The sequence below is a fragment of the Schistocerca gregaria genome, chromosome 2 (genome assembly GCF_023897955.1).
Source record: "Schistocerca gregaria isolate iqSchGreg1 chromosome 2, iqSchGreg1.2, whole genome shotgun sequence".
NCBI lineage: Eukaryota > Metazoa > Arthropoda > Insecta > Orthoptera > Acrididae > Schistocerca > Schistocerca gregaria.
The window spans coordinates 361,260,612-361,273,936 of NC_064921.1; the positions used below are offsets into that span (position 1 = coordinate 361,260,612).

The 13,325-nt window shown below is 36.6% G+C and overlaps 1 protein-coding gene across 8 annotated transcripts in view; it reads left to right on the forward strand.

The window, feature by feature from the left end:
• The window catches only part of LOC126337072 (sodium-dependent phosphate transporter 1), a 267,042-nt gene extending 260,301 nt beyond the window's left edge, over nucleotides 1-6,741 (forward strand). For all 8 annotated transcript variants that reach the window (XM_050001410.1, XM_050001412.1, XM_050001415.1 and 5 more), the window contains 3 exons: nucleotides 3,338-3,523; nucleotides 4,659-4,811; nucleotides 4,922-6,741. In XM_050001410.1, coding sequence (XP_049857367.1) covers nucleotides 3,338-3,523; nucleotides 4,659-4,811; nucleotides 4,922-5,012 — 430 coding nt within the window. In that variant the 3' untranslated portion in view covers nucleotides 5,013-6,741. The remainder of the gene's footprint in view (nucleotides 1-3,337; nucleotides 3,524-4,658; nucleotides 4,812-4,921) is intronic.
• The last annotated feature ends 6,584 nt before the right edge of the window (nucleotides 6,742-13,325 follow it).

Sequence of the window (13,325 nt, forward strand, 5' to 3'; positions counted from 1 at the left end):
GGGTAGTTGTGCTCCCTGGTTAGTGATTTGGACAGTTTTGCATTAGAATACGTGAGTTAAAGTTGTATTCTAGGTCAAGATGTAATTGTTTTCTAATTTTGTTGTGCCCAATAATGCTTTGATGTACACTTTTCTCAAACAATACATATCACACAACTACAGTTTTTTTAATGTTGAATTTAAATTGGCAGTTTGACATGTCAAAAATACTCATGAAGACTAATAACAAGTTAAAAATAAATTACCTGTCATAGTGCAGTAGTAACTACAAAACTTATAAGTGTGGAGTCGTTTAAACATATGTACTACAGTCAGTAAAAAAAGCCTGCTGTAATATTTTTAAATACACTTTCAGTGGCAGCATGTCTTCAGGAAACATACATAGCATTCAGAGCGGATGCTTAAAATAACCTGCCTGTATCTCCTAAAATTTAGTGACTCCCTGGACCATGCTTCTCTGAACTCTTTGCAGCACAGCTGCATCCACAGTTACAAGAGTAACATGGATGCCTCCTACTAGTGCCTCCAGTTTAATCTGCAAAATAGAATAAATGTGCTGCTTTAAGTATACCCACAGGAAGAAATCTCAGGGATTAAGACCGAGCAAATGCAGAGCTCTAAAATTGCACGTTCACAATTGATTAATATTCCAGGAAAGGCTCTGCTGATGGACTACTGTACATTTCTACAAAAATGTGCAGCTGCTTCATCATGCTTGAACCACAACCACTGCCGAACATGAAGTGAAGTATCTTCTAACATATCAGGAAAATTATTTGTGAGGAATGCGTAATACCTTTGATCAGATAGCTGGTCCGGCAACAGTTGGGTGGAATAGAACAATGTAAAATTTTAAAGGCAATATACTGATTAAGATGCTAGATACTGTATCTCACATTCTAAAATTAAAAATAAAACTTCACTTAATTAGTACACTTACAAGTGGAGTGGTGCCACACACTATCTGTCTAATGTGCCACTGAATGAAGTGACCATGTGTAACAAGTACAGAAGCAGAATTTGCATTATTTATAACTTAGCTGTGTTCATTGATCTTTGCCGACAGCATCTGAAAGTTACTTTACCTGACGAGGTTCCTGTTATACACAGTGGCGTTTATTGGATACATCATCTGCTGTTTGTCATGGATGAGAATGCTGACTCTTAGTGTGAATTTATGCTGAATGATTTTATTACAGTTTGTTTCCTCATCCATCAGAGTCTCTCTCGTCTAGTAGTCATCACACATTTTTGGCATGGCACCACGCAACCTTTAAATTCTTCTGTCATAAGAGTAAAAGCTGTTGTCAAAGCAGGAATAACAAACTGACCATATGGTCTAGTTAATGATTAGAGTTTTTGGCTAGTAATGCCGAGATCCTGGTTTTTTCCCCTGCAACCACTTCAGTTTTTTATCTGTTTGAAAGATCTAGAAGGTGATCCACTCAGCATTGAGGTCAACTGGAAAGCTAATTAAAAATAAGGACAGCGAAATCAATGTACATGTCACCAAAATAGTGTTACGTCGAAAGGGTTGCATGAGGCCATATAACACATAATGTATATTTATTAGCAGCAAAAACATCAGCCATTATATTTTTGGGTTAAAGAGAGAGATTCTTTATGTATTACAACTACTGATCTTTTTATTTGCAAGATTCTGGACCAGTTCTATAGGACATAAGTGTAGGTGGTGTAGCAGCATAGACAGGGAACTGTTTTCTTGCAGAACTTTTGCCAGTGGAATAAAAAGAAAATGTTGGTGCCTCTTAATTAATACCAAGAGTTCGGCTTTCCTTGTCTATATTTTTGACTCTCTCTCTCTCTCTCTCTCTCTCTCTCTCTCTCTCTCTCTCTCTCTCTCTCTCTCTCTCTCTCTCTCTCTCTCTCTCTCTCCTTCCCCCTTTTTTTCCCCCGATAGTCCAAAGTTCACCTGTTGTAGTCATAGAGGAGAGATGACCATGAAATGAAATTCTGCATTCAGAACAATGTTTGACAATACTTGTTGCACACCATTACTTTGCAGTGGGTGTGAAAAGTAACTGGCAACATGAGTCATTATGCTTCATTTTTCATTAAAAAAATCTAATTTACTATGGTCTTTTTGCAAATATGTTCTTTTGCCCGCATATGATGACATTTTCATTCGTACACCTTTTACAATCAGATATCATAGATTGAACAGTTTTTCTCAGAGTTTCCCTGCTAGCATGAAAGTCCAGATCTGTAAAGTTTTGACAAAGGTGGTTTCCTTTCTGTAGTTTATAATATTGCAGAAATTGTGTGCTTTTTGCAATAATTTGCACACTGTTCACTTAACTTCAACTAGTCAATATGTTGAACTTTTTTGTTCTCATTGTCACTGAAATTAACATTAGCAGCAGGCTGTAATGACATCCCTTGAGAGTATTTTTCACAATCATTTTTTTGTGATAATTTTTCACAGTTACATTGTGAGGTAACAATGCTTGCTACATTGAATTGTAACATGATTGTGCCTAGTCATATGACTGAGGTACTTCCCACTAAGGCCAGTTTCGAAGTTCACTGCGATGAGTAGTAATTATCTGTGAAGCAGATTGCTACCTTACTGGACTTCCTAAAGAAATCCAATGGTCAGGAATATGGTAAACAGAATAGTTAGTACTAATTAATAGAAACAATGATAGGAGGTTATAATGGGAACTGGGTCTAAATGTAGATGCTGAAATAATACAAAATTATACATGTGGACGAAGTGACTGTATGAACAGCACACACAAATTGATTTCTTATTTCTATGTAACTATTAAATAATTAAATTTATTTTGTTTAAAATCAGCTGTAATTGTGGGATCCTCATTAAGAAGCAAGATAGTGTACCACACAGTCTAAAATTAGAAAATAAAATTACACTTGAGCTGAAATCTAGAGTGTGAGAATTGTGCAGCACAGCCATGCAGAGTTGAATTAAGATACTTGTTTAGTGTTTGATAACAAAATTGCCAAACTGCCTTCCTTTGATAGTCATTTTCTACAGAAAATATACATGGGATGAAATTTTGCTAGATGTTTGTGGTCTATTAGCTTGCAAGTAATTGTGCAGTGGCATCAGAGTGCATGAATTTTGATTCCCTCTGCATATCTTTCAATATTCCATTTCTGAAGATTCTTATTAAAGACAGAATATGAAGATGAGTTAGGGAAAGATCATTACATTCCATTATTGACAAGTAGCTGTTACTTTTCCCTGTGCAGCTTTTGCAATAGTTATGTTAAGAATCTGACAAATTAAAGTTACAAAATGCTGGCATGCCTTTTATACATATGTCTGAACTAAGCAGAATTTTTATTACAGTAATGCTATTGGGCCTTTAATCGCCCTGTGGCTGATCTTCAAGGAGGGATCAGTGGCCCAAGAATCTGAGACACCTCTTTTCATCTTGTTTTACGGTGGACTGGGTATCTCAGTTGGTCTGTGGTTGTGGGGGCGTCGTGTCATTCAGACAATCGGAGAAGATCTGACAAAAATAACTGCCTCAACGTAAGTGCTATTGCTAGACTATTCTTCACAAGTGCTTGTAATGATTTCATAATATTTCAGTCATTTTTATATCTATTATGAATATATATGTAGTAAAATACCTTTTGGTGGCTTCTATTTAATGAATGTATTGTTTGTGTTACATTATGGTGAAGTAAAATGGCTGGCCACTGATTACCTTCAAGAGCCAAAATTCTTAGCTTTCGAGTGTGTGTGTGTGTGTGTGTGTGTGTGTGTGTGTGTGTGTGTGTGTGTTTCCTTCCTCAGATAGGAAAGGAGAATTAGTATGGAAGGGTTTGAAAAGGAGAAGACACTGTCTCTTGAGAGTGTAGCAGATCTTGAGAATAAGAGAAGACAAAAACTGACTTCCCATGCAACTGCTGTGGCAGAAATGACATCCTGAAATTCATGGCCACCAAATTTAGGTGTCACATCCTCTCACCTGGAAGTAAATATTGTACCTGTTAATAAACAACCAAATATTAATTTCAAAATGTCGTTTATAATGTGAATAAAAAGTCGTTAACTGACTACAAAGCAGTAGTTCTCCTTATGATACTAATTTGATGCTGTCAAGAGTTTTAAAATCTTGTGACAACTGTACATGATGACCTTGAGCAATCTTTCAGTGGCTCATGGCATTTAGTGAGAGACTTAAATATAAAATAGTGGCTCATTTGCAAATATTAACTTAAGTAAATCACTCCAAATTAAATGTCTAATTTCGCTCTACTCATTATAATAAATTTAGAAAATGATCTACAGTAACATGCTTCTCACAGTATAATTACTTCTCAATTTTGCTGTTGTAAAACATTCTCTACACAGAAAGCCATTTATTGTCTTGCAAATGAAATTCTGCCAAATCAAAATAATGAAAACAACCCATTGGTACACACACACACACACACACACACACACACACACACACACACACACACACACACACACACAGAGAGAGAGAGAGAGAGAGAGAGAGAGAGAGAGAGAGAGAGAGAGAGAGAGAGAGAGAGAGAGAGAGAGAGAGAGAGAGAGAGAGAGAAATTATGTTTTGTTTAATAATAATTTATATCTAGATTCCATGTATTCATCTTTCTATGTAGAGATGTTTGAGTTATTTTTAATACATTTGCAGGGGATTTTCGATTGAGATCGGTGCAGCCTTTACGGTACTCTTGGCATCAAAGATAGGTCTTCCCATTAGTACAACACATTGTAAAGTGGGTTCAGTTGTATTTGTTGGCTGGTTTAGTTCAGACAAAAGTGGTGTGGACTGGAAACTTTTTAGGTATGTATGTACTTGGTGTCAGTATTTAGTTGTTACTATAATACACTTCTATCATTCCATAAACAATTCATAAAGGTTCCTAATGTCTGAAATTGTTCCTTGTTTTCCAGGAATATCATTTATGCGTGGGTTTTCACAGTGCCAGTTGCAGCAGGCCTCAGTGCTGCATTCATGTGGATACTACAGCAAGTTGCGCTGTGATGCTGAGAACAACAAACAGTACAAATACCATATTTATGTCAGTACTTAAAATTAAATGTTTAGAACTAACTGTTAGGAGAAAGAAGGGGTGAAATGATGTGAACCCTGGTGTACAGCTGTTGCCAAACTGCCAGCTGGTGTCAATGTTAATAAAGGAATATTTGTGCCCATTGTAATGTGAAACAGGTGAAACTGATCACTGAGAGCTGTTATGTCTCAAATAAATTATTACTATTTCATTTGCTTTAAATTAAAGTGCACAGATATAATGAAGAAAATTATGTAATTTTCCAATCATTTCAGTAATTGTCTACTGAACGTATATGTATGAAAGAGAGATTTAGTTTGAGATCATATTCTGAATGATAGTGCTATGTCTATGTGTTGACTAACTGCCAAGAAACAATGATGGCGTGGATTTGGGGGAGGATTGAAGGGGGAAGGGAGACCTGCTTATGAAATTTTGTCATTTGTTGAAGTTTTCTTTATCTTTTGTCAATGAGATGTTCAGTTTCAGCTATAAGAGAAATACATTGAGACAGGCCAGATGTTAAATGGTGCTACATGTTTTTACCATACTGTGCTGGTTTAAAGGAAGGCAGAAAAAGCTAAGCTGTGATTAAATAGTATAACTGATAATAGTATTTGATTTCTAAAACTTGTATAGTTTATATGTGTGTATTGTTATCCAGAGTAATTTAGAGATTGCACAGAAGAAAATTTTCAATGTATAGCAATATTACAAATTTTTACAGTTACTGATAGAGAAATATGCCGTTTTCAGTCTGATTTTAGAGCTATAGATTGTATGTTTCTTAAGAGAAAATGGAGAAGTAGCTGGTCCATGATTTTTAAAAATAAAAACTTTGTGTGTTTGAAAAGGTGAGCTAGATTATTGAATGAAATTTTTAGGAATACCCCGTAATAGCTTCTGGGACTAAAGGGCAGCACTAGTTACGTTGCTGAATTGATGCAGTGTTAATTTACCTTTGTGTGCAAGTGTAGTGCATCTTTCTTTAAACAGCAGTGTAAGTTCATTGATGGATGTATTCTGACTAGTCATACTTCCCAGCCACCATTTCATTGACACATAAAATAAATTGAATCCTGAACTGTGGGTACACTTGGCAGAAAAATGAGTTGAGTTGCTTATGTAATATGTTCTATATATATGTAGCAGAAGCAGAACCTTATTTCCTTCAGCTTCTGCAAGATGAATTATGATTCATAATGTTTTAATGGTTATTTTGACATAATGCAGCTTTGCTAGTTTTACAGTGGCAGTTGAGTCACCACATTGTGTTTACTCTGTCTTAATAATAGAAAAAAAAATATTTGCTCAGTTCATATAAATGACAGCAAATCCTTTTATTGTGTCTGACCATGTGGACAATGTCTGCAGTGTGTTGTGAGTGAATATCTCATTGCAAACATTTTCAGTTGAGTGAGTGTGACCTTAAAGATGCCGGCAGCTCTCCTTCACAGAATAGTACCCAAATCTCACTGATTTTCATGTTATCTCCTGTTCCCAATCCATATTGTTCATCATAAGATTTATTTTTCCAATAGCAAGTAATGTCAAATACCATCCGAAGTTGATAAACCTTAATGTATGTTGTTCATGATTCCTCAAAAGTTATACATAATGGCAGGCAACAAGACATAAGCACTGCATCATTGATGTATGTGAAAGATTGTGAATTACATTATTTGTACTATTAAACTGAAACATGTTAACTTTTCTTTCTGCACAATATCCTAGTCAATTATTTTAATAACTTGTAAATGGTATTCTGTTGGTGAGGGGTGCTCATTGCGTGACACTTGTCTTCTATGCAGTGTGAAAAAATGTATTTATAAATTGCCCAGTGAGACCTAGGAAATACTTTGATTTGTACCAGAAATGTCTGTTTTAGTGTGGAAACAATTTAGCTGTGAAACTCACTAAAATCTAGCTTGAAGAAGTACTTTCAGCATGTGAACATATAAATTGCATAGCCAGTCTTTCTACATATAGCATAAAATGAGAGGGAGTGATAAAGCAGATTGCTTACAGATACACTTCTACAGTCCTAGTACACACGGCAATTCCCATATGACAGTACTGTAGCACACCACCAGAGAAGCCAAAACAAAATGGTACATCTCACTGATACAAGGATAATCTTGTCCTTTCATTTGAAGGGGAACTAAGTCAGAGTGGCTAAGTGGCACAGATGCTTCCAATATAGCCAAATAAGTCTGAATGATGAACAACAAAGTGGTGGACCATCCCTCTGTGAAGAACTGGGAATTGAAAGAGAAGTGGAGGCTCTGGTGCTCGAAAACCAGCATGTCACAATAGAGGTGATAGTGGAAAATGTGAAGAGCGCACTCCCCCCCCCAACCATCACCACCCACCCTTAGACTGCATGGTGTTAACACATGGTGCTTGTAAGGTACAAACCATCACAGGAGCATACTCCTGAAAACTCCTGACATGTTTATGGGAGACTGTCGTCAAGCTGAAGCATTATGGGAAGCCGTCCAAGGAGGTGTCTCCCCTTCCCTCAAATTCTCCTGATAACTTTCTTAGGATGAACTTTCTTAGGATGAACTTTCTTAGGATGAACTTTCTTAGGATGAACTTTCTTAGGATGAACTTTCTTAGGATGAACTTTCTTAGGATGAACTTTCTTAGGATGAACTTTCTTAGGATGAACTTTCTTAGGATGAACTTTCTTAGGATGAACTTTCTTAGGATGAACTTTCTTAGGATGAACTTTCTTAGGATGAACTTTCTTAGGATGAACTTTCTTAGGATGAACTTTCTTAGGATGAACTTTCTTAGGATGAACTTTCTTAGGATGAACTTTCTTAGGATGAACTTTCTTAGGATGAACTTTCTTAGGATGAACTTTCTTAGGATGAACTTTCTTAGGATGAACTTTCTTAGGATGAACTTTCTTAGGATGAACTTTCTTAGGATGAACTTTCTTAGGATGAACTTTCTTAGGATGAACTTTCTTAGGATGAAGAAATCATTGCATAGCAAGCATTACCAGAATGGTCAAGGAGGTAATTCTTGAGTTAGAACTGTAACTGTGGAACTTTTCTGAGACACACAACGTACATGGAGAAGCATCAGCAGCTGTCCATTTAAGTCCCATAATAATCTTCTTCCACCGCAGATTCATACTGCTTATGTAATTAAGATTCCAACAATAGAGATCGAGGGCCTATTGCTTTCCTAATTAAACAGTTGATAAAATTAACAGGTCAATTTAGTCATTAATATCAATTTACCCAGCCAGTGGGAACCACCGATGGGTTGCCTAAGTAGAAGACAAGTGATTGGTGATGTGTATCATTTTCCATGTTTGCCATTCAGTTAAATTAGAAAAACCACAAAATGGCAAAAATCAGTAAAGTCTGGTTCTACTACATTAAAATTTTGGCTGCAGACAAGCCATTACATAGGGACACTTGTTGACCAGGCACTTCAACAAGGTACCAACTTAAACACCATGGCCAGAAGCAGGAAACATAGTCTCCACTCCCACTTGCGGTAAAGTTGGCTTCAGGAATATTTTTACTTACCACAGAGATATGCTCTGAGCCCCATCAGTTGTAGTTTTGAGAATGGATCACTTCATTGCTGGTGGTAGTTGCAATTTTATTGTAGGTGAGCTAACTTCAATCACCTTGGAAGCATCTTCCTGCCGAGTTACAGTTTTAGTTAGGATGTGTCATGATAGAATGCTCATTACCGCTTAGTTGTTTTTATTATGTAATTACACCATTTGCATAGCAAGCAGCAGGTACTATGATCGCACTAATGATGATGTGGTATGTCACACTGCCCCTGTATTTGTGTGTATATCCATAACTTGTCATGGCTTCTTTCTCACTATTTAACACCAAGAGATCACCTCAAATCTCCAAATACAGTAGGCGATGACAAACTATCCATTGAAAGTTACAACACACAATTCAATGTTATACATACTGTACTATACCATATTTAAAATCAAAGAACATAGAAGTAAAAAAATTCAGAAACTTGCCAAATAGTGTACAGCAATAATACAAACCTGACTCAGATGTCATCCAAACAATAAAACAAGTTTCTATTTGGTGTATAAAGTATGCTGTCAGATACTACAATATTACACTACTGCTTACAAGCTAAGTACATCATTATTGCACTATTTTAAAGACGTCAGTCAGCTTTCTTTGGCAGGGCATTTCACACAGTTCCTTTAGTGTGTATTGTTTTATACTCATAAGGTGCAAAAACACAATTCGGTTTGGTTCACTTTGTTACTCTGGGAACATCATTTATATTTTCTTTCCCATCATCATTATCATCATCAGAATCAATAATATCCTTGTCATCTGTGATCTCCAAAACTGATTCTTTGTTGTTGATGACTACCCACTGTTCAATTCTTCAGGATCAGTACTGCACTGTAGAGCATCACATGTGAACTGGATGTCACTGTTATTGAAATCTGTCAATACAGTGTTCATCTGTTGCATTTTCTTTAGTGCAACCGATGTTCCAGCAATTCCTAATAGTGGTCAGGTCAATGCTTTGCCGCACCAGGCAAGATTTACAGATTTCAAGACTATTTCCATTTCCTCATCTGAATTTACTATTGTAGTAACATGATGATGATGATGATGATGATGATGATGATGATGATGATGATGATGCCCTGATCAAGCAGCTGCTTCTCTCATGTTAAATGACTGTAGGTGTTTAATTATGACAGGTCAGACTCTTCATGAAACCAATTTGTGGAAATGTCACAAATCATCCAAGCATTCTTTGAATGCCTGTAAGTGAACTGTAATGGTGACATGTTTACATGCTTGAAATGTCTTGGGCTATTACTTTTACCCACACAGAGAGGCTTCAACTTATAGCTGCCCAATTTATTTGTGGCAAAGAGAAGTGTTACCCTGTGTTTATCCATTTTCAAACCCATCTTTTTTTTCTTTTATCAAGAGTTCTCATTGGAAGCAACTGATAATAAAGAACCATTTGATCACAATTATACATTTGATAATGATTTAAATTTTCATCTACCATTACTTTGTATAGCATTCTGGGAAATTATGAAGCACATTCACTGTCAAAAGACCTTGTTTCTCCTTTAACAGGCATTTGGCTTCATTAAAAACCACCTATAAAGGCATTCATCAAGTTCACTGTCATTTTGTACTGTAGTACTATTTCTGTCCATTCCAAAATCACTTTCAGCTCCGTTTGTTCTCTTCTTTCATCTGTCTCATGATTGTTCCTTGGGCACATCACATTCTCATGATTAACTTGCATTAGTTTCACAATTCTTCACACAATTAATAATTTTTAGTTTATCACTCACAGAATACACTTCGTCTGTGTGACATTGTGACAAGCACACACAAATTTAGACAATGAATGAATAATTTATGATCCAGTGATTATTGTGCTCATTTCAAATATTGCCAAACATTGTTGGATAGTAACTTTGTTGACTGCATCACAGTGTTAACTGTGAGATGTATATTCAAAGCTTCCGTCCAGCAACAATCCTGATAGGTTAAGACAAACCAAAGGTTGAGTTTAATTAAGTTCATCTGTTATGGTTATTGTTTGAAGAGTTTGAGGGTTGCAGCAGTAAATTGAATGGCGCAAAGTTTCCATGAGACTGTAATAAGATATTTTCAAGTTAATAAAATATACTGAGATTGCAAAAACCATTCATAAATATTTTATTTTGGGGACATACTTCATACCACATTACATCTTAATCAGCAATATATCATACTGCAGTGTATTAGGTTTTGCTGTATCAGTATTTATTCTCTTAGGGTCTGGATGAGTTATCATTCCTTTCTTAAAGTTTTTTCATGTATTTTTCTTGTCCTACAGAAAGATGGCTCTGTGACAAGAAATCCAGAATTGTGGGTCGATTTCATTCCAATTGTGTAACCGAACTACGTTGTATTTATTCTGTTTCAGACAAACAGAATACTTTGCATTACTAGAAAATTCTGTCTATTGCTGGTCTGTAGTTTCCCTCTCTCCCCTTTAGTCTTTGTTATTAATTCTGGCAATTGAAAGACTAAATTTAAGTGAATAGGTCTGATGTCTCCCAGTCCTCAGACAGATGACTGGCAAATGAGAGATCAATTTTCTGGCATCAGGGAAATGGTTGCAGGCAGTACAGCTGATTCTTCATCCATTCAGCATCTATAAAACATTTCTTAGCAGCTAAAGTGCAGACTTCCACAACCCCCCCTCCCCACCCCCTTAAGGTTACAAAAATTTTATGGCTACCTCTCATACACAGAAGGAATTTTACAGTTATGTTAACATAATAAGAGGATAACTGTTAAAGGTCTCTGAACTTCTTGCCCAATGCAGTCATAAACTATAACAAAGATTTTGCCTTATTTCTCTGTGAATATTTCACTTGCTAGCTGCCATGTTTTAACAGCATACATGCGGAAGATATTGTACTTTTTTTGTTTAAACGTGATTATTTGACTGATATTAGTAGGAAAGAACTATGTATATAGTGTCCCTGCAGCTTTGAGGTACCTCAGTGGTTGCTGATGATCACATCTAGGTTCAACTCTTGAACATCATGTTACACCTTCTGACATGGGCAAACTGGCATTTGAGTCTGTCTGGTCCTGTGAGAGCCAATAGTGACAATGAGCCGAGACACTGACGTGCAAGCAGCTGAGCAGTTGTCAAATCAAAACACTGATAGCTATATGACAGTTATTTATTTTTATTGAACACAGTACATCTAGCTCATACTGATGGCTACAAAGAGGTAACTGTTATCCTTTGAATGTGCGCCAGAAAACAAAGAGCAGTGTTGCAGGGTACTTATTCATATTATAGCAATCTTTCAATACTAATGAAAGCTTACTGGTTTCTACGTCTATATAGGTCTCAGAATATATAATGATAAGACAGAGATTCAGGAACTAGGTTTTAAATTGTTAGACATTTCCAAGGGCAGATGTGGACTTGGGCCACAATCTTTTGATTATGAACTGTAGATTAAAACTGAAAAAACTGCAAAAAGGTGGGAATTTAAGGAGATGGGACCTGGATAAACTAAAAGAACAAGAGGTTGTAGAGAGCTTCAGGGAGAGCATTAGCGAACGTTTGACAAGAATGGGGGAAAAGAAGAATGGGTAGCTTTGAGGAATGAAATAATGAAGGTAGCAGAGTATCAAGTAGGTAAAAAGACGAGGGCTAATAGAAATTCTTGGGTAACAGAAGACATATTGAATTTAACTGAGGAAAGGAGAAAATATAAAAATGCATTAAATGAAGTGGGCAAAAAGGAATACAAACGTCTCAAAAATGAGATTGACAGGAAGTGCAAAATGGCTATGCAGGGATGGCTGAGGACAAATGTAAGGATGTAGAGGTGCATATCACTAGGGGCAAGATAGATACTGCCTACAGGAAAATTAGAGACACCTTTGTATAATAGAGAACCACTTGCATGAATATCAAGAGCACAGATGGAAACCCAGTTCTAAGCAAAGAAGGGAAAGCAGGAAGGTGAAAGGCGTATATAGAGGGTCTATACAAGGGCGATGTTCTTGAGGACAGTATTACAGAAATGGAAGAGAATGTAGATAAAGATGAAATAGGAGATATGATATTACGTGAATAGTTTGACAGAGCACTGAAAGACCTAAGTCTAAACAAGGCCCCGGCCCCGGCCTACTGACAGCCTTGGGAGAGCCAGGCCTAACAAAACTCTACCATCTGGTGAGCAAGATGCATGACACAGGTGGAATACCCTCAGACTTCAAGAAGAATATAATAATTCCAACCCAAAGAAAGCAGGTGTTGGCAGCTGTGAAAATTACCGAACTACTTGTTTTATAAGCCAAGGCTGCAAAATGTAACACGAATTCTTTACAGACGAATGAAAAAACTGGTAGAAGCCGACCTTGGGGAAGATCAGTTTGGATTCGATAGAAATGTTGGAACACGTGAGTCAATACTGATTCTATGACCTATCTTAGAAAATAGATTAAGGAAAGGCAAACCTAGGTTTCTCGCATTTGTAGACTTAGTGAAAGCTTTTGACAATGTTGAATGGCATACTGTCTTTCAAATTCTGAAGGTGCCAGGGCTAAAATACAGGGAGCGAAAGGCTATTTACAATTTGTACAGAAACCAGATGGGGGTTACAAGAGTCGAGGGATATGAAAGGGAAGCAGTGGTTGGGAAGGGAGTGAGACAGGGTTGTAGCCTCTCCCCGATATTATCCAATCTGTATATTGAGCAAGCAGTAAAGGAAA